This window comes from Mercurialis annua, linkage group LG4 (genome assembly GCF_937616625.2).
Source record: "Mercurialis annua linkage group LG4, ddMerAnnu1.2, whole genome shotgun sequence".
Taxonomy (NCBI): domain Eukaryota; kingdom Viridiplantae; phylum Streptophyta; class Magnoliopsida; order Malpighiales; family Euphorbiaceae; genus Mercurialis; species Mercurialis annua.
In genome coordinates, this window is record NC_065573.1 from 27,890,859 (window position 1) to 27,912,072 (window position 21,214).

General features: G+C 32.8%; 1 protein-coding gene and 1 long non-coding RNA gene across 2 annotated transcripts; one reads left to right on the forward strand and one right to left on the reverse strand.

Annotated features, from left to right (window-relative positions):
- Nucleotides 1-1,380: 1,380 nt before the first annotated feature.
- Nucleotides 1,381-19,144, reverse strand: LOC130014537 (insulin-degrading enzyme-like 1, peroxisomal). Its single transcript, XM_050374369.2, has 26 exons — nt 18,909-19,144; nt 18,730-18,805; nt 18,586-18,653; nt 16,756-16,847; nt 16,587-16,660; nt 16,405-16,448; nt 15,993-16,044; nt 13,062-13,184; nt 12,865-12,977; nt 12,572-12,734; nt 11,491-11,583; nt 11,250-11,335; nt 10,933-11,019; nt 9,956-10,059; nt 7,973-8,075; nt 7,702-7,797; nt 7,422-7,611; nt 7,147-7,208; nt 6,794-6,898; nt 5,572-5,773; nt 5,276-5,484; nt 3,389-3,513; nt 3,251-3,302; nt 3,083-3,169; nt 2,561-2,683; nt 1,381-1,997 (listed from the first exon to the last, which is right to left on the reverse strand). The coding sequence occupies exons 1-26, from the start codon at nt 19,089-19,091 to the stop codon at nt 1,746-1,748; spliced, it is 2,964 nt and encodes a 987-aa protein (XP_050230326.1). The 5' UTR covers nt 19,092-19,144; the 3' UTR covers nt 1,381-1,745.
- Nucleotides 13,752-15,418, forward strand: LOC126679358 (uncharacterized). The gene is made up of 2 exons (XR_007640850.2): nt 13,752-13,932; nt 15,235-15,418. It is a non-coding gene; the product is annotated as an uncharacterized LOC126679358 (long non-coding RNA).
- Nucleotides 19,145-21,214: the final 2,070 nt, after the last annotated feature.

Sequence of the window (21,214 nt, forward strand, 5' to 3'; positions counted from 1 at the left end):
TTAGTTTTGACTCTTAACTAGTCAATTACCAATAAATTCCCACTTCAACCTAACAGAATATGGTGTAAAAATATTATAATAATCAAACCACACTTATTAGCCTTCAATTTCTTTTAGTGATATAGACTTCAATTATTTAATAGGTTAATGTATAATATTTAATAAATAGAGGGGTCAAATAAAAAAAGTGAAAACTAAAAAAATATACACACAAAGGAAAGGAAAGCGATGTTACCTAACGGAGAAAAAGTCCAAAAACGCCAATGTTTGAATTGAAGTCATCACATTTTCTTTTCTTTTCTTTTCTTCCTATAAAACCTAATTATTTCTCCACCGCTTCTTCATCATTCATAAAATCTCACTTCTCTTTATTCTCAACCTTTTATTTTCTTCATCTCTCTCAATCTTTTCTCTATTTCATCAGAAAGATTGAGAGAGATCTCCGTTCTCTGCGGCATTTTATCAAACACGATATGGGCAAGTATGTGGAGTTGTTAGATGCTCTCAGAATCGCCGGAAGATTTTACTCTCACTGTCCCCAGACTGCCCGTATGTACTACCATCCTCCTTCCAACGTCGAAGACCATCTCCACCACCATGACCACCTCCATAATGGCGGCGGTGTTACTCACGCTCCGGTTCAAGACTCTACCCGGAAGTCCTCTTGTGGTGTGAAGGCGGCTGTAGGGTTTGATGCTACAGAGTTGATTTTTAGTTCTATAATGTGAAATTAGGGAAATACCCTTTAGGAATATATATTTTATTTTACCAATTTATTTATTGGTTTATAACATTCTTTGTTATTAGATCTATTGATTTGGTTTCAGTTAATCATCTCAATACATCACAATTTTGTCCCATAGATTTATTTTAATCAACTGTTACTCTTCATTATTTCTATCAAGTTTATTGATTTCATAGCAGTACAAAATAAGGCATAAAAAAACAAGAAGTCATTATAGAAGGGTTGATACAGCGATCAAACAATTTTTTATGAACATATAAATAAATTGGGTAATTGTGAGCTGAAAAAATACCTATGCAAATTTAATTTACTCTTTCAAAACAAAAATTGAATTTACAATTTTTGGAATGAACAGTTTTTCAATAAATTAAACTTTAATCTAAATGCATCAACTCAAGAACAAAAAATTTCCTTAAAATATGGAAATTGAACAAATGTTATTTTTGTAATTTGATTTGGGTTCAAAGATGATGAATTATTCTTAACCTGGGTTGAACAAATTAATGTATCTGCATTTTCCAACAATGAACTATTCAAAGAATAATTTGATTCATAATTCAATCAAGAACCCAACAAAATGCCAAATATGTAAGAGTTGTCGATTACTGGCAATCAAATAGATTACGAGACAAACAAGCACAAACTTTTTTTTCTTAAAGAAAAAATTTTAAATGACCTCTAAATTAACTTTTACTGCAAGTTCCTATACCAAATCTTATCATTTATGTTCGTAATTTTCTAAGGTCCAGTAAAACAGAAATGGTAATGGAAATATTATGATGCTACACAACTGCAAGTTACAACATAATGCTGAGGTTGAAAGTAATAATGCCGTCGGTAAAAATCTCAATTGGGAGCAAATCTGTAAACACTTGGTTCCGATGGCAGAGCTTAGGCAGGCCTGGCGCCTTTGCGACCAAATTTATGCAAATTGCAACGATAAAGCTTCCAATTCATTCTAACAGCCTTAATCAACAGCCTGCAATAACAATTTCCAATCCTACAACTTCACATGGCCGAAGCCTCCCTTAAACGAACCATATAGCGATTGGGTTCTTTTGAAGCTGAAGATATCATCTATTAGGACCGAGTTGGGTGGAAGAGCTTCATTTTTGTCTGATGAGTACTCTGATAAATGTGGAGACCCATAAACGCGGACGCTTAATATCTTCTTCTGAGATGATCCTATTTTTATATTTTCATTGAAGAAATCTATAAATTCCTGTTGTGTAAGCTGCCTTAGCACGGCCACCTGTTTTGATAATATTTTAAAAAAGTCAATTATAGTTAAAGTTTGTTTCTAGCTGGCTAATGTTAAACACAAGATACTTCGGTTTCTCAATTAGAGAGATAAGCGCTTGCGTACATAAAATTAGGATTAAATGCAAATAAAATCATGAACAATAGCCTATTATGCAATTCAACACGAACTTTTAATTTTAGCAATTCAAATTATGCTTTCATTTTTTACAATTTGAATAACCAGATGAAAATCCAATCAATTAGTGTTGAGGAGGATGCCAAAACCCATCTATCATGCCTTTTGTTTTTGGGTTTTTGTGATCCACATCAGCATTGATTGATCAGATATTTAATCGGAGATTCGAATTGCAAGAAAAAAAGTTCATGTTTCCAATAGCAAAAATTAAAAGTTCATCTTAAAACTGCAAAACACGCTATAATTCTTAATTCTAAATGCATTATAGATAGCCTCTTCCACTTCCATAAATAGCATGCCACGGTAATATTCTCCAGCTTTTCTATATGGAAGGCCACATTTAATAATTGCAAAAAGATAGGAGCATAAATTCAAACCTCAGAATTAATTCTATCGAACTTTAGGGTGCCATCAGAAATCTCTCGCCAGTAAAATCCAGATTCTTCCCTCAAATTCTTGTGCTTCTCAAGTTTCATATCAATCAAAGTAGTAACATTATTCTGCAGAGCAACCATTTCAACAATAATGTGAGTATTAGAAAAGAAAATTTCACCATAGAGCCAGACTTGTAATCTTGAAATAATTGATTCAATAATAAAGCAAAAGCAACAGTTAGACTAATTTCAATAAATTCAAGATAGTAAAATTGTCACTCATATCTTCAAGGTACGAGTGGAGTAACAACATTTGGAAAATACTCATACTTTGGACAAAAAGCCATAAACATATCTAGTATGATGAAAGAAGACCTATAAAATCAACAAGTTCATGTATGAAAAGAAATAACCTTTCGTGGAATAGTGAAACTATAAGTTTGACATAAGGTGGATAAGAACAAAGTGTGAGGACTGTGCATATCATTAACTAATATGTTGCATAACTATGTGCGGGTGTGTCACCTTGAAATCCTCATTGGTCATCTCATAGAGTTTAGTTTCAAACATTTTGAGGAAAGCTTCAACTCTCAAATCAATTTGTCCAGGGCCCTGCCAAGTTTACCAAAGTCAACAGAGTGCAACGGACTAATGGCATTATGGTAAAGAAGTTATAAAAGAAGTTCTACAAACCTTTACAGTTGATTGGATGATAAATTGTAATCCACGAATACCAGAATCGGTCCTGCATTAAAGAAATTTGGTAAAGCCTTGACCTCATAGCTATTCCAAGTTGGATACCAAACGTAGAGACAGCCAGAATTTAGATACCTCGGCATGAGCACGGTAATGTATCCAAGTTGCTCAACTGATCTAAGCTGGTGGAAAGCCGGTTGCTTTGCAATTAAAGCAAAAAGCTGAAGTTTCACATTCTGTAGGAAATCATCTCTATGAACCTGGACAATTCGAATTTAAATATTATCAGAACTAAATCAAAGTTATGTACAAACAAGTGAGCAGTCTAAGCAAATGACCAGGAATAGGTCACAGAAATATTGGAAATAAAACGTTTCAGTTGTTGACCTAAGGCTACAAAACATGTTAGAACTTGTAAGTTCGTAATTTAATCCTTTCGGATAAAATCAAGTACATCTACTCCTAATATTCAGGTCCAGAGAAGCTGCCAAGCAAAGAGTCTGAAGTTAGATTATACATAGCATGGAAACAGATAAATAACAACAACAACAACAACAAAAGAAAGCTCTCCCATGTATTACACCTTTGACCATCATAAAAGCCCTCTAACTTATAGGCAAAGGCCAGTGAAAAGAAAGGAGAAAAGGCATCTTGAACCAATTATGCATATCCTTAAATAAATTTAATGACCAAGAGACATAAACATCAGATTCTTCAAGAGAATGCTGATAATTACAAGGAGAACATCCAAAAAAAAAAAGGATTTCCAAAAGAGTTAGGTTACTAAGATACACTAATGATGGACATGTTATTCTTGATCAGATGAACAAAAGAAAACACCACAAGGAAAGGACCAAAAATTGAACTTAAAAAAGATCATGTATTATAGAATCTCCTAAACCACAAAAGGATGCTAAAATTCGGTTAGAAATCTGAAACAACAGCGAATCTTCAATTTGTCAGGATGTTTGTGCAGACCTCCCTGCCAACTATGCAACTATGCATCTTTTGATTAACGGCTTTTAAAAAAAATTATGCCTAAAGAGGAATTTAACTAGATATCATCAACTACCTTGAAAACATATGAAATTAGGATATTCATAGTTTATACGAGTATTTTACGTCTCACTCTATCTCTATTGGTACAGAAAAGGTACAGTGGAATGAAGAAAATAATATAATCATTAAAAAGCCAATGCAGATGTTAACAAATCCTCTTTGAAGAATAAAGTATACAAATATGCTATCCATTTTAGCAGGTATCGGCTTAAAAGAAAACATCCAGAGAAGCCATTGTCACTAGTAGAACTGAATACAGACACCTCTGAATTGCTTGCTGTCTACCATACCATTTAAACAATTCAATTCTACTTCATACGGAAATCTTGTCAAATTTGAAACTAAATTAAAGCCTACGAGCTGATTGCATGGAAAGGACAAAAGGGATTGAGTGAGAGCATAAATTTCTATGATCTACAATCATATATGTTCCAAGGATTTAAATTTGTAATACTGTAAAGGTTAAGAGTAAATAAAAATGAAGGGTTAATTCCAATAAAACACCAAACGTTTGCAGGTTTTGTCAGTTATAACCAAACCTTTCAAAATCGGCTAGTTTATCTCATTTTGGGATATTTGAAACCTTTTCTAGCCATTCGTGAATAGGCTAAACTAGCCGATTTTGAATGATATGGGATATTTGAAAGCTTTTCTAGCGAAATCAATCAAAATCGGCTAGTTTAGCCCACGAAAGACATATTTTTCGGTTTGATTCACGAATGGCTGGAAGAGGTTATAAACATCCCAAAATGGGCTAAACTAGCCGATTTTGAAAGGTTTGGTTATAACTGACAAAACCCGCAACGTTTGGTATTTTATTGGGGTTAACCCAAAATTGAATAATAAGTTAGAGCATGGAATTCAATAGCTAATAAGTTTAGCTCATAAAATATCCAAGGAAACTGAATAAAATAAAGTTGCAAACAGGCATAAAAATAGTTTTTCATAAACAGATATAATTACCTGAATATAGTGCAGCAAAGCAGAATTCTCATCACTTCGATTTAAGCCTTCAGTTGGATACAAATGACTCTTTCCCCTTTCAAGCTTGATAACTCTATTAGTCAAATGCTGAGACGGAAATATTGGTTGGCAAATAGGGTTTTGACCCTTGAAAAGGACATCCTCAATATGCTGAATCATTGATTCTGCCTCAGTGCGTTCAACATTACCTACAAATATAAAGTAAAGTGATGAAGGAGATACTTAAAAATCTTTACAAGTCAGATAAATATTACTAAGGTAGTTGAGACAAAAACCTGCGACATAGCACTCCAAGAAGGCTCTTGAGAGCATTACTGGAACAAACTTAGCAAGCTCTGCAGATCCAAGATTAGGAAGCACTTCAAGTTCTTCCATCCAAGGCCATGCTTGATTTTGTAGTATTAAAGAGCAATAGTACATAGCCTGCTGATAGGGCTGCTGAAACTTAAAATTTTCATACTCCTTCATAACCATTTCCTGAAATGAGTAAAAGAAGAATATATCAGGAACAATCATTTTGTAACCACTAGCTAAAATGGTCATTTAAATTCTATATTTAAGCTTCATTGATCAAACCGTAAAGCCAGCACAATGGAGATGCAAAAGAAATTTATTATATGATGAACTTCTAAATAAAAACTAAAGCAAAATTAAAGGCCTCTAACAGTGCAAGACATTTGCCAAATTCCTTCTTTTAATGCATTTCTCAAAATTGTGAAGTTTTTAGGAGTTGAACCCCATTTTAGATTCACATGTGATGTAATAACTATCTTTAATAGCTTTCAGAGAAACAAGGTAAAGAACAAGAAAAGGGTAAAAAATAATTACATTATAACAGATGATAAGAAAAATATATAGTGGACTTGGAAACTGGCCATACTCTTGATCGAATTTGGTTAGGAATCTTTCAGAAGCTTTTCCCTGGTGTTTGTGACTTCATCTATACATGTCTTAGTTAACTTGTATCCACTATGAACTACAGTCAACAATAGGGAAGTCGGATTGCAATTCAAATTTATTATTTTAGGAAAGAACTAACTATCTGATTACATGCAAAGAACAGCAAAAATTCCTTAAACTAGGATAAACTCTAGATACTCTAGACAAGCCTGCCGGAAGAGTACTCAAAATAGCAGAGAATATAAATAAATGCAGGGATTTGTTGGTTCATCAATACAAAATATAGAAGAGAAACTGTGATTCCTTTTCGAGCAGTGGAACAAAAGATTGAAAAATGCAGTTCATGATAGCAGGAGCAGCAGTAGCACTAATAGGTTGTTTATGGTGGTGGACGTCTGGACGACACGAAAAATTGTTCATAAATCTTGGTATCGTCTTATTACAAGAGCAAGTTTACTACTGGAAAAGAAAATTGCAAAAACAAACAGCCTTTGGACCACTGTAGATCGTCACCAACTTGACAATGATTAAAAAGGAATACAAGAAAATAAAGCAATAATTTAGTGGAAGCTTTACATAAATGCGGAGCAACAGTACCTTTATCACAGAAAACCTGTCGGGATTGACTCTAAATTTTGCAATCTTTTCAATAACGGTTTCCAATAAGATCCTCAGTTTGTGATTGTAACCAACCAGAGTCACCTAAATAAGAAAGAGAAGAACGTCACATTAACACATGCAAGAATCAACAGTCTCCCAAGAGTGTAATCCCAGACCCGCAAGCACCAGATGAATAATTTTAAAAGCAAAACAACTGCCACACACCATACAATTTGTATGGCTATGAAGACCAAGGACCAAATCATATTCAGTCCTCACTAATTTTGCGCACACTTCTTCTCTAATAAGTCCAGAATATTGCACATAATCAAACAGAAATAGATGATTACCTGAAAACCACTGTCGATGTGGGTAATGCCATAATACAGACCAGCAACTTGCGCATAATAAGCTGTAACACAGAAATAATTAAGCATTTGAGCTCACTGCCTGCCTAAGAGAAATAATACAAAATGCACTTGAGGAAAGGGGAGAGAGGCCATTTCTATTATATGGGCAGTGCTCATCCATCAGATAGAGACTCCAGTTTAGTAAAATGAACTAAAACAAATAAATGCAAGAGGAAACAAATCCATTGATGTAAACTTAAATTACTTCAACTCACCATATTCATTCAGATAATCCATTAACAGCCGTGTAAATATATTGGTAAGAACTTCAGCCTCTGGAGAGCTTCCAGCGTGGGGGCAGCTAAAATCTATCTTCACATATGACTTGGGTATATTGAACATTGTGTCAGGCTTGTACCATAAAGATGAATAGGATGACTTTCTTAAAAGCACCGGATATTTGACCTGCTTCACAGGTCCATGGGATCAATAACTGGTAGAAGTAAAATAATCAATAAAATGAACAGGCGGAATTATATCAGTATCTTATTGAACCTTCTCTTGAGCATTCTTTAGTGATAAGTCAGTAGGGATGAAGACATTAGGTGCTGGTAGATGCAGATTTTCATTTGGAGCATATAGCATCCATTCCTGGAATTACACAAAGTTATCATTCTTTAACACAAAACAGGACATTAAATATGAAAAGTATAGTTCTATAAGATAATAATAAAGAAGCAATTTATGTTCTTATGATGCTAGTTATGAGTTATGACCTTGTTATCATTGTGTTATATGACATCACATACAACAAGCAACCACTAACCTGAATCAAAGAGCTTGTGATTTTCTCAATGCTATAAGCAGTTCCATACCATGGCTCTACATTTTCAGTTTGTCCTTCGAAAATCTTTGACTCCCAAAAGATCCTGCAGAACAAAGATTATCAGGTAATAAACTAGAGCATTATAGCAGAGTCCAAAGTTGCAAGTGATTGGCGATGGCAGTGTAATGCAAAGATACAAACTAACATAAATTACCAGTAAACAACTGTACGCTATATCCTATATGTAACACATTCAAGATAGAATGATCCTATTTGACTTCAATTATTCATTCCTCTAGTTAAATTAACAATAACCAATTTTCTCCTCATTAAGCTTCTAAATTAAAAGTTCTAAGACAATTAGTTGAGATAGAGGTGCTAATGAATTGAATAATATCATATGAAGCTGCAAGGCACGAAAGTAAGGCAGTAACAGACTATGTATATAAATTTTGATATTGATTGATTTGAAATGATAGGTGCAATAACATTAACATTTTTTCTATAACACTAGTCCCGTTTGTTTGTGGCTTCAGCAAATATCTTGAGAAGTACCAAAAGTTATTAACTTTAATCATTTCCGATTTTATTAGGTTGTATTTTGATTTTATTACTCTGAGATCTTCGCAGTAGCAACCACATAGAAGGGAGCATAGAAGCAACTAGTTGGCTATTCTTTTTCTTTTTGAAGGAAAGGAAAAAGAAACATTGGATAATATGAACTCAAATCAGTTACAGTTGTTACAAATGGCACTTTTTAACTTGCATTCAATGATTTACTTAGTAAATGATATAATATCATATCAAGCTGCACTTTGTAACTTGCATTCAGTGATTTTCTAACATTTCATTTCACCACATGGATTGTCACGAGTAAAAGGAGAAATTTTCTCCTGCATGGGCCAGTTTGGCCTGTGAACCGGCTCGGTCAAACCCGGAACCAGACTAACACCAGCCCGGAACCGTGGGAAGGTTGCTTCCAGGCCGGTTCCAACTTTAGACAGTTCCAGTTCCAACCTGTTTTGTCTTAATTAATTTTTAATATTGACTAGACTACTATAAATATAATTAATTAATAATATATCCTACCATATTTATTTTTAATATATTCTACACTATAAATACATATATACAATTAATTATTAAAAATTATTTTTCCTTTTAAATATTAGTCACATATTTATCATTCTTTTTCTATTATGTAATTAGATCTAATTCATTAACAATATAAATTATATCATAATTAATTGTGTTGTGTTTAATTTATTTTTCCTTTTATACATTAGTCAAATATTTATTTATTCTTTTATATTGCTTGATTATCTTATCTCTAAATCAATGATGATATCAATCACATCTGTATTTAATTGAATGATATTAATTTCGTACTTAATGTTATATTTAATCAATTATTTATTTTTTATTATCCATTGTTGGATTAGCTTTACATATTTAATTTTAATTTTAATATTATTTTAAATTTATATTTAATTTAATTTTTTGTCAAACAGGCCGGAACCGTGAACTGGCCCGAACAGGACAAGGGGCGGTTCGAGATTTCTATGAACCATGAGCCGGCGGTTTGGGTTGGTTTGTGAGCTGTGGCCAGCTATATCACCCAGGTTCAGTTCCACCAGGACCATCCACTTGCTGGACTAGGGCAGGCTTATACGGCCAAGGTTGGCATATTACAGTTAGACTTCCTTAATCTAAGAGCTGAAAAGAATAAAACCAAAAATTTGGTATTACAGTGTTGTTATCTTTAATAGATGCAAGCCAGAATTTACACTCTTCCAGGTTTTTTTCTGGTTCAGAAACTTTTGAATGGTACCTTTCTATGTAGAAATTTAAACAAACAAGGAACAGATAAAAAGATGTTAAACATTTAATCAGATACGTAAGGAAGAATTATAATAATTAGCATAAAGATACTCATTTTCACTGCAACAAGTTTGTACCTTCTTTCAGCAATTATACACTTACCTAACATTTTTTGGTGATAGCTGATCCAGTACCATTTGAATTATATTTGGACTGAAAACAGAAGGCAAGGATGATCCGACCAGCCAATCTTTAGGAGGATATATCTGGAAAAAGAACAACAAAACTATAAGTTGGTTTTATAGTGATCTGTGATCATTCTGTACCGGAAATAGTTCCAATTTCCTAAAATTTAATGTTCTCATGAAGATTTTTGTAATTTAACGCATAAACAAACAAACCATAATATTGTGAAGAATCTTTGTACATATAGTTTAAGATAACTAGTTAAATGAAGTCTAATTTTACTTTTATATCCTTCAATAATAATAAATGCTTCACACTTCACTAAAAAGCTCATCTTAAATCTAATATTAACAGAGGGTAAATAGAGATGAATGTAGTTAAAAATATTACATAAGTGGAAATTAAAAATTAGAATCGGACATCTAAAAGAGACTTTTTTCAATTATAATGGGACAAAGGGAGTATCATTTTTGTAGAATATGAGCTTTTTATTAGAGAAACTCTTTTTGATAAAGTAAAAATAATAATTATTTCACCTAAAAAAATCACAATTCAAAACTAAGTCAGTTGGTTTGACCAGTAAATTCGGTTCGGTTCGTCTTTGCTTTTTCAAGGTTCATTAGTTAAGTTTTTATTAGATCAAAACTGACCAGACTGTTTTCTCGCCCTAATTTTACCATCTTCCCTATATCCTCAAAGCAAGTCACCTCATAACATAAAAAACTCTTCCAACTGATGAAGCATCCAACGAAAGTATATTAATGGGCAGTACTTTTTATCACTTAATTAATATACCAGTACATTTATACTTCAGCATTATTAGCAGCTTGTGGCACAATAATATTTTGAGTATCTGCAGCTAACAATGCATTGACCCAAAGAAACAAAGTACAGAAGTTCAAGAAGCAGCACATATACAAAATGGAAAAAAATGAGGATAAGGAACAACTTACATCCATATCAGATGCAATTTTGACCACGTAATCAATTGGAGGAGTTTTGTCCTGATAATGAAATTTTGTCTCGCAAACAGCAGCAAGCTTCATCCAAAATGATAAAACATTTCAGAACCCCAAGAAAAATGAAGATAGTGAATGTAAAAGGAAGAAAGAAACATGCCAAAAGCTCTGGAAAGTAAATTTTAGGTTAGCAGACCATTATTGGATGTGGAGAACAACAAAAATTATGAGACAACATTTGAGGCCAAATGAGTTCTACAAATTCTAGTATTTGAGATCGTCATATTATGATGGATAATGCATTCTCATACCTCATCAAATATCCATTTGCAAACACCAGATTTCTGCAAGAGCTGAATGTATTTGAATAGAAGCCCTATGATATCCTGTACGTGCTCTGCATTGAATGATTTATAATTAACTTCCCAGGAAACTAATCAGCTTCAATTACAGAGTAATAAACTAAAACCATGTTTTGCAGGTCTATCAAAAAGTAAGGCCAATTCTTGCAAACAAAACAGATAGAACTGAGGAATGGAACACTAGACCAACCATGTCCAGCATCTGTTAGATCTACTGACACGTCGAAAAAAGAAAATTCTGTCGACCATTCACCTTCACCAGCACCCAAACCAGTAGCCCATCCTGCAATTATTGAAGTGATAAAACCAGATAAAAAGTTGGGACTGATTCAGCCAAGAGAGAAAAATAAAGAGTGAGGGAAAGGGAAAACAGATGAAAGAAAAATATGTAAATGTTATTGCTTCCTAGGAACTTTGTACTTTATTCAATTACCACAAGGCTTAGTAAACGCATTCCCCTTACATAAATATCATTATTAACTATAAGGCTCAGTAATTTTATTCTCCTCAAAAAGATATAACATCAACATTTTGCAGGAGTGTTTATCTCATGCATTGGTTGTGCCATGTCATATTTACAACAAGCCAATGAGCATTTGCGATAGAGAATCTTTTAATTATTAATTTTTTACATGGCTAACGCACCATTGGTTTGTTGCACGAATGGCATGGCACAACGGTTGCATGCAATAATTTTTCCTTTTGCAGATATTCTTATTTTCACTCTCCTTTTTGGCTATATTAAAGACGAGAAATCAGGTACATCATATGCAAAAGTATTCGATCATAAAAACGATGCCATTTACACCTGTCCATATTATCTAATCGACACATTTATTTGTCAGGTAGTGGGGTTTGCTTCAAGATATTAAGGTATCCATTTTCATAACAAGCTTTCTCATCAATAATCACTCTGAATCTCTGATGCATCAATTTTAGAATTAAAGAAGCCTATAAGAAATGTCACTTGTGATGAAAACTGTAAGAGCAGTCCCCAACAACAGGAAGAGAGAAAGGCATGCATGCTCTCCAATATCAGGTATAATTTTAGAAATTATGGCTCAAAGAATAGCGGAGATTATATCAGCTCCAGTTCCATCTATGTATAACAAAGTAATTATCATTCAATTTGCAAACAAATCCGCTAATCACTTAGGATTCCATGAGTAGATCATGTGGGGGAAAAAAGAATCACATAAGTGCGATAGTTCAACATTGAAGAATGTAAAGTCAACAAAGCCAGAAACACATAAAGTATGAGCAAAACGCACCCAAAGTTTTCAAGACATAAAACAAAGATCCTTCTCCTTCATGACCAATAAGATGGCTAAGATACCTGCACGGCCCTTCCTTATAGTGAAGAATTTCTGGAGTTATTGGCCATGTGATTTTCAATCTGTGACCTTGCTTTATTGGGACAGTTTTTACAAGAATCTGAAGCAAAAGAAATATAGTTATTTCAAAATTCTATTACTTTCACCCACAAGCATTTCATTCCATCAAAAGAAAACATTCAATATGCCCAAAAGGCTAAGTGTTATATTTAGCGCAGCAATATGCATACCTGCAAGTGTTCGGATTTGCAAGGCTGTCCAGGAAAAGACAAACAGCTTCTATCTTTATTTCTAATTTGCTGGAACTTGTGGTCGACAAGGCTTTGAATTTTATCAAGGCTTTCTGTATATTTAGAACGGAAAGAAATCATATCATATTATGTAAGCATCAAGCTACAAATACAGGAACAATAGCACAAATACTAACCCTTGGCATATATCACAAGATGCATACGGTTCGCCGAATAATTTTCTTCATAAAATTTAATCAGTTCATGTCTTGTATCCATTCCTTTAGCTTTTGGCCGAACATTCAGAGTCTCCCAATTCCCTATACATTAAGAATACAGCACATCAATAAATAATAAGAAATTTATGGTGGCCATCATAGGCATTCTAGATCAGCAGCAGTTGTTCCTCAAAATTTAAAGTAAAAACATAAAAGTCATTCATATATATGCTTCAGTATTCCAGCACACGAGCAAACTTTGGTTCTGAAACTGTCAAATAACCAATTCACCCGAAAATTAAGTTGTTGGGTGAGGATTCTAACAATAGTATTATCTTAAACACCCCCTCATGCTAATGCTCATTGAGCTTGAAACATCATCAAACAAACAAACACACAGACCCATAAATATTTTAATTAAGCAAATGGGGTTGCTAAGTATTGAATTTTGAACCTTTCAATCATAGAAATTCTGATATTATGTCAAATAACCAATTTACCCAAAAACTCAAACTTTTTGATAGACCTGCAAAACATGATTTTGATTATTTCACGTTTTTCTATTAAATTGATTTACTTAAATCTTCATCTTCAAATTCTCTTTGCTTTGATCAAACATTCCAATTCAATAATTTATTAATCATATCTATTTCCCCCCAAAAAGCAAACCAAAGGAGAAAATGCGATCGGAGACGGTTATCTCTCTGGTATCATTTGCCTGCCGGAATCGGAGACTCAAGATTGCCACTACCAAGACCCACGTTCTCTATCTAGAAGATTCAGCAGAGACATCCATCGTACACAAAGAATGAATTAGATAACTGCTATGCGAGGAATCCGGAGATAATGGGTTAGTGATCTTGCACCATATTTTTGACATTTTAACTTCCTAAATTGTTAATTTAATACTGGTTTTTGTTCGTAATACTGATTAATTGTTAATTTTCCTTCCTAATACTGGTTTTTATTCTTCACTAATTTATTTGTTAATTTAATACACCATTCCCCCACCGGCCGGCGAGACATCCAGTAATTTCGCTGGAGATTTTGAAACCCGATTCACCCCATTACCTCTCTTGACCCACTGAACTGAATTTTCTTTTTTTTACTTTTTAATTAACTGTGATACCTATTTCACACTCTCCCAAACAAAAACCATAACTGTCAAAATGGAAACAGAATCCCAATTGGAGCCTATTGCCCTCTGCAAGTTTGTTGAAACTTATTATTTCTATGAGCGGCATCTATGAATATTTAGCAGCGGCAGCGATGGATAGCGTGCGGCAGTAAAAGGTTAGAGGTTAGAGTTCAACAACAGCATTTTCGGTCACATGGGATTACCGGTAACCGCCATAATTCTTACTCTAGCGGCCGTTTCAACAACCTCTGTTCTTCAATTCACGATGATTTTATCGATAGCAGTTTCTATTTATTGTCTAAGGTGTGGTGCAATTTTATTAATTGATCATTGCAATTTTGGATGCACTTTTGTTTATTTTTGGTACAGTGGCAGAAAATAAGAAGGTAATTTCTTACTTAATATATTCTCTCAAATAGATTCATGATAATTTCTTCTTCTTTCTCAAATTTGTGAGATATTTTACTAGTTAGTTAGTATGTTTATGAATGTTGAACCACCGTGAATTATTAACAAAAAAGAGATTTGTTGTCTTCCTCCGCCGTTATATTATCCATAATATATTCAATACTTTGGTTATATATTCATTTCATATAATCAAATTCTTGATGGCGGCAGTTTCTAATGGTGGCAGTTTTTTTTGTTTTTAAAAAAAATCTGAAAATTATCAAATTGTCCATATATTTTTTAAAAATATTTGTATACTTATATATTATTTTTTACTCTATTTAGATTTCATTAATTATACATAAAATTTGTCATATCAATTTGTGAAGTTAAAATACTCATTGTGAGGTCAAAGTACTCTTTGTGAGGTTAAAGTACTACTTGTGAGGTTTCATACTCCTTGTGAGGATATTGTACTCCGTGTGAGGTTAAAGTACGTCGATGAAGGCCTCTACTGCAATATTCAAGATAAGTTTTGATGCAATTATAAAATAGTAACACTTATTGGTATGATTTGTATGCAAATTTTGAGTTTTATTACTTATTGTAGTTTTTATTATCTTTCAGGAATAATATCACCCGAAGTTGCGAAGACACTGGAATAAGTCGAGAAAGATATTCCATCAATAATAGAAGTCATAATTTTATACCGTTCGCTTACTTTGCATATGTTAAGCGAATGTGTACTTGGATGGCCCATGAAGTGGCTAAAAAGTCCTTAAAGCCTCCTTTTTAGGAGTTATTATTGTAATATTTGTTATCTAGTTCTCACAAACATTATGTACTTCTATTTACCGAAATTAATACAATTGCTGCTTTGCCAAAAAAAAAAAGTACCATGATGAGGAAAGAATGGGTGTAGGAGGAATAGAATATTCAAGAGGATTCTAGAAATAAATGCGCAATTAGTGGTTAGCACAAAAATATTGTTGGGATGTTATTTCATTTTAAATTCTATTTTTTCTACGCTTCTCTTATCTTTCTCTTTTCTTCTATTTTCTCATCTCATTTCTTCTATTTTCTTGGCTATTCATGTCATTAATATAATCATCTTGACAGAATTCAACCAACAAAGGTTGACAAGGGTGACTAATCAAGCATTTAGATATTGGATAATCACAACTTAATAAGAAATGGCAGGTCAGAGTAAATGGTACTAGAGCATGCCTGATTACAAGTCAATCACTTTCTGGTGCAAAATAAAAGTCCTTTAATTGAAAAGATGGATTTTTGCTAAGTAAAACAAAGGGAAAAAACAAAGTGGCAAAAATTATATACCCATGTGCAAAACGCAATCAAGACAAATGCATCTCATTGTAGCTTACCTGTACTGAATTTATGAAATGGGTGGCCTTCATCACTTAGATGTTTCTGAAGCTGCATAGAGCAACACAGTTCCCAAAATAAGTTAGTTTGAAGTACATTTAAGTCAAGACTACACAGTATTCCTCAAGCATATGCTCAACTTTTTCACTGTTCAAATAAATTTATAGACCATTTAGGCTCATGTTCCAAATCAGCTTTTGGTTTTCAATTTTCTTTTTGTTTATTCCAAAAACCAACCAAATAATCAAAGAATCAAGATAATCAAGCTTCTTCCGAGATTCATTTTCAGAAAAACTAAAAGAAACTTCAAAAATTAAAAAACAATTTCCGAAAAAACGTGCAAACTGGGCTTCGCTTTGGAAATTACGATATTTTGATCAAACCTAAGGTAGTTAGGATGATAATTCCTACCTGGTTCATTCTCCAAGAGTCAGACAACAAGTTTTTTTGATTCTCTGTATAAAGAAGAAAAAAGACAAGGATGCGTTGTTATGGACCCTAATATAAACTAATGAATTATAGAAAGTTTACCAAGACTGCAGAGAGAGGGTGAATGAGAGAGAGGGAGAGAGACTACTAAGTGAAAAGCTAACCAGAATCAACAGCCTTAATTTCTCTCATGGTTGCATCAGCTGACATTAATGGTTTAATGAAGAACTGCGCAAATCTGAGCAATACATCAAATGCAAATGAATCCGTCTATCAATTTTATATAAATGCTGATGAGAATAGCACAATATCCAAGAGAGAAAGCCAGTTTACCTGTCCAAGGCATCTTCAAAACTATCAGCGTTGACATCAAAGAAATAATGGGTGTGCTCAGAAGTTGTATAAGCATTAGTTCTGCCTCCATGCTAAGCATCAGGTAGAAAAATACATGGAAAATGCAGTTTACCAAATATAAGTAAAAAACAATGATCTATAAGAAGGACAATCTTCTTGCCAAGGGAAAGATGGGCGCAAATATGTGCATCTTTTGACTGTAAAGATGAGTACATTAAGGAACAAGACAGAATAAGTGCATTAAGGAACAAGAAAGAATAAGTGCATCAAGTGTTCTCAAATCTAGTTAAAGTCTACACAACCAGTTCAACCACAAAAAGCTGAAATACGGAGCAAACTAAAAAACAGATAGAAATAATTATATATAAGAATGACCTTATGATCAGGGCAAGACCTACCAAGTCTTAGTGTGTAATTCACACTTGAGATCACAATTCTCAATTTAATTATCTTTAGTAATAAATTTGACTAGATTAACACTATCACAAGAACAAGACCTATGGTTCAAGTTTCAGTTAAATTCAACCTGTGTAAAATTTCATCTACTAGAAATGTACAATGTCATGTACCAGAAGAACAAATGTAGTGTACTAGAAAGAGTAGATCATAACCAAAAAAGCATATAGCTTGAAAGAAGAGAAAATCTAGAAGGGTAAAGTAGGAAAGCAACAATTGCACACCGGAAAGGCCATAAAAAATCATTGGAGGGTTTCAGATCCTCAAAAAAGAATTTTTGTATACCACAATATTACTAGATACCTAGGTTAAAAAAATTACGGTTACTAAACAATAGTTTTTTAGTAGACCAATTACCATTGTTTCATTTGTCATACTTGTTTTGTCCCATTAGAAAAAAATCATTTTCTAAATGTCCCATTCTAATTGGTAATTTCCATTTATATTATATTTTTTATTCTTCCTTTTTTACCCTCTTTAATCTTTAATATTTTAAATGAACTTTTTAGTAAAATGTGAAGTATTTAATGTGAGAAGCGGATATAAAAATAAAATTATACTATATTTAAGGATTATCTTATACAATGTGCATAAAGATTTTTACCAGTTAGAATGGGACAAAATGAGTATTTTGGAAACTGAAATTTCATTTTTACATCAAGGAGGTTACTAAAGCAATTCAGTTAAAAATTGCTTATACAGAAACGGAAATTCATGTGATCATTCAACGTGTTTGTTACTACATAAGTAATTTTTAGCTTGAATTGCAATGGTGACCTCCCATTGATGTAAAACTAAAAGTTTAGTTACCAAAACATAACAAATGAAAAGATGGTAACCATTATAAAAAGCTACAGTTCACTAACCGCATAATTTTTTTACCCCTAGATACCTACTTGATCGAAAGGGGAACATAGTAATCTAGTAAAGACTTAAAAAGAGGCTTCTACATGCAAATGGGGTGAAATAGTGAATAAGGAGTGGCGCATTCATGTATTAACATCACCAAGGTGAAGCAAAAGTTTTAAGTGGTATTTTCATTAGCAATTAATGCACCATCGTAAAAAGCAAAAGAAAATTTAGCAAGAGTTCAGTCAGATTGCCATTTCAGTCATTCTTAGCTTAACAAATCTAATCAGCAAACAGCTTCAGTAACAATTAAGGCAGCTAGATAATCCAGAATGCATTAAGTCAATCTGAACGCTCATCATTTCGAATCATTGAGATAAATTAACATTTCGTTTCGTCAGCATACATATAAATTTTGATAATAATTTCTTGTTATATCACTCTCAGAACATCTTCACAGTCAAATTGCACAAGACAGAAAATTAAAAACAGTTAAGAAATTACCTCAGTAATATACTTGGAGTAACTGTCCTCCAATGGATACTTCTCACTAGCATAAAACAACATATGTTCTGCAATAACAATAAAAAAAATTAGACAATCCACATTAAAAACAATAACATTAAAGAAAAAATTAGAGAAAAATACCGAGAAAATGAGCGAGCCCTTCCAGACCAGCAGGATCACTATAGGAACCGACGTTGACATTCATACAAGCAGAACACTGAACAGAGTAAAATTTTGGAATAATTATTAATTTTCAAACTGATTCAATTATTAAATTTGTACAAAATTTTCAGAATTTGATAAGAAAAAAATTGATTTGCCTTATCGGTTTGAGGATCGCTGATTAAAAGAACTTGAAGTGAATTCTTGAGAACGACTCTTCTGTAGTCTCTGTCGTCGGTTCTTGGCTTCAATATCTCCATTTCTTTGCCTACCGCCATTTTTTTTGTAGACCTTTTTCTTTTCCTGCTCTTCGTCTCTGTTGTTATTGTTAATCTCTTCATTTTTAATAAGATTCAGTTTCGGGTCATGTTTTCAGTGTTGTAGCCACATTGGTGCCGAGGACGTCTTACACCATTGATGCTCACGAAAGTAACTGTCGCCTTTGGATGAGTAACCTGTCACCGGAACAGCTGGTATACCTTTTATATAGAAAGCAAAAACAATTGAACAAAGGGTCTACGCGCCCCCGAATTTGTAACATGGGATCATTTAACCTAATTTAAAGTTGTTGGAGTAACTAATTTCAAAACTATTCATTTTTGGTCAAATTACTTTATAATTTATATTTTTATTATAAAAAATAAATTTAGGATAATTATATTTTTTTGTTTGTCCATCTGGTTTTCAAAACTTTACCCTAACTAATCCGGATCCGACTCGGCAAATATCTGGCATGGTGGGTGAGTCTGCCAGCAGATATTTTCTACATTCACAAGACTCGAATCCGAAGCCTTACTTAAATTTCATTATCATTGCAATAATGTTATCGCAACAATCATTGAACTTTCTAAATTTTTTTTCGCATTTCTCACCTTTAATTTGTATTTTACGCGTTTTAAAAGTACAGTTATGAGGCAATTTTGATCTAAAAGTAAAAAAAATTGGAATTAGTTGCTCAAACAAATTAAAATTAGGTTAAATGATTATGTGTTACAAATTCAAGAATCGTATTGACCATTCGTTCAAAAACAATTACTCGTCTCATTTAAGAATGTACACATATCTCGTCTTGGCATGTCTATCTACAAAGTCTATACTAGTATGATTTATATGCCATTTTACATATTTTTTTTTTCTTCTTTTTTCTCAAAAATTGATTATTGTTACTAGAATGGAGAATCAGTTTACCCCCTCAACTTATATTAAAATTTCAAAAATAATAAAAAAACAGCAAATCAAAATCACTTTTACCCTTAATTTGTCAAAATAAGGTCAAAATCCCCCTTCTCCCTCTTGTCATAGATAGTGAGACCCACTCTCCGATATGTGATAATGGTTTTTTTTAAACAAACTGATTTTTGATGGTAAAAAATATAAAATGGTCATAAGTATTTTTTAATTTTTTTAAAATAACACATAATAATTAAAAAAATTAATCATTTTAATTTTAAAACTTTATATATCAAATTAATATTTACTAAAAGAAATAAAGGATTTTTTTGTATTTTTTTAAGGTCTCGTCCTCCTCGCTTGTTCCTCGCCTGAGGAGCGATTTGCTCCTCACGCGAGGAGCATGGAGGAGCAGATCTGCTCCTCGTTGAATAGACCTGTTGATGGGTCTGTTTTTCGTGTTTTTGGAGAACAGACCCATCCGGGTCTGTTCTCAACACAACAAATTGGCTGAATTTTTTTTTCTTTATCAACCTGTTGAAGAAAGGAAGGTCGATTTTTTTTTAAAAAAAAACTCGCTAATTTATTGTTTGAATTAGAATTTAATTAGAATTAATTAATATTTAATTATAATTTTTATAAAACTCACTCTCCTGTTAAGATGTCACGTCAGTAAAAGGGTTTTTTTGATGCGGTTTTGACAAATTTACGGTATAAGTGATACGAGTTTGCTACTTTTGACCTTTTTAAAATTTTAACGCAAGTTGAGGGGGTGAACTGATCCTTCGTTTATAACTACTCTATATAGAAATTCTAAAGCAAATTATCTACGTATGTCATAATTCATAGTATAGTAGCTTTTTTTAAAAAATCAAACAATTTTGTACCTCAGTTTTAATTTTGCAAACACTTACAACCTTCTGTCAGATATAAGTACCAAATTGTTAACGGAATTACATGCGAGGCATCAAATCGTTTGAAAATAAAGTACTATCGGTTACATAATTGAAAGTGAGGTATCAAATCGTTAACATAATTAAAAGTGAGGTATCAAATCGTTAACATAATTAAAAGTGAGGTATCAAATCGTTAACATAATTAAAAATGAGGTGACAAATCCTTTAAAAGTGAATATGAATTATTAATGTAACTGACAAAAGCCCCTAGTTGTTGACGAAATTGAAAGTGAGGTATCTTAATTTTCAAATAAGAGTTACCAAACTGCGACTTATGATAAATGTGAAAAATGTTAAAGTAATATGTTCAAAATAAAAGACCATTATTAATACGAGTA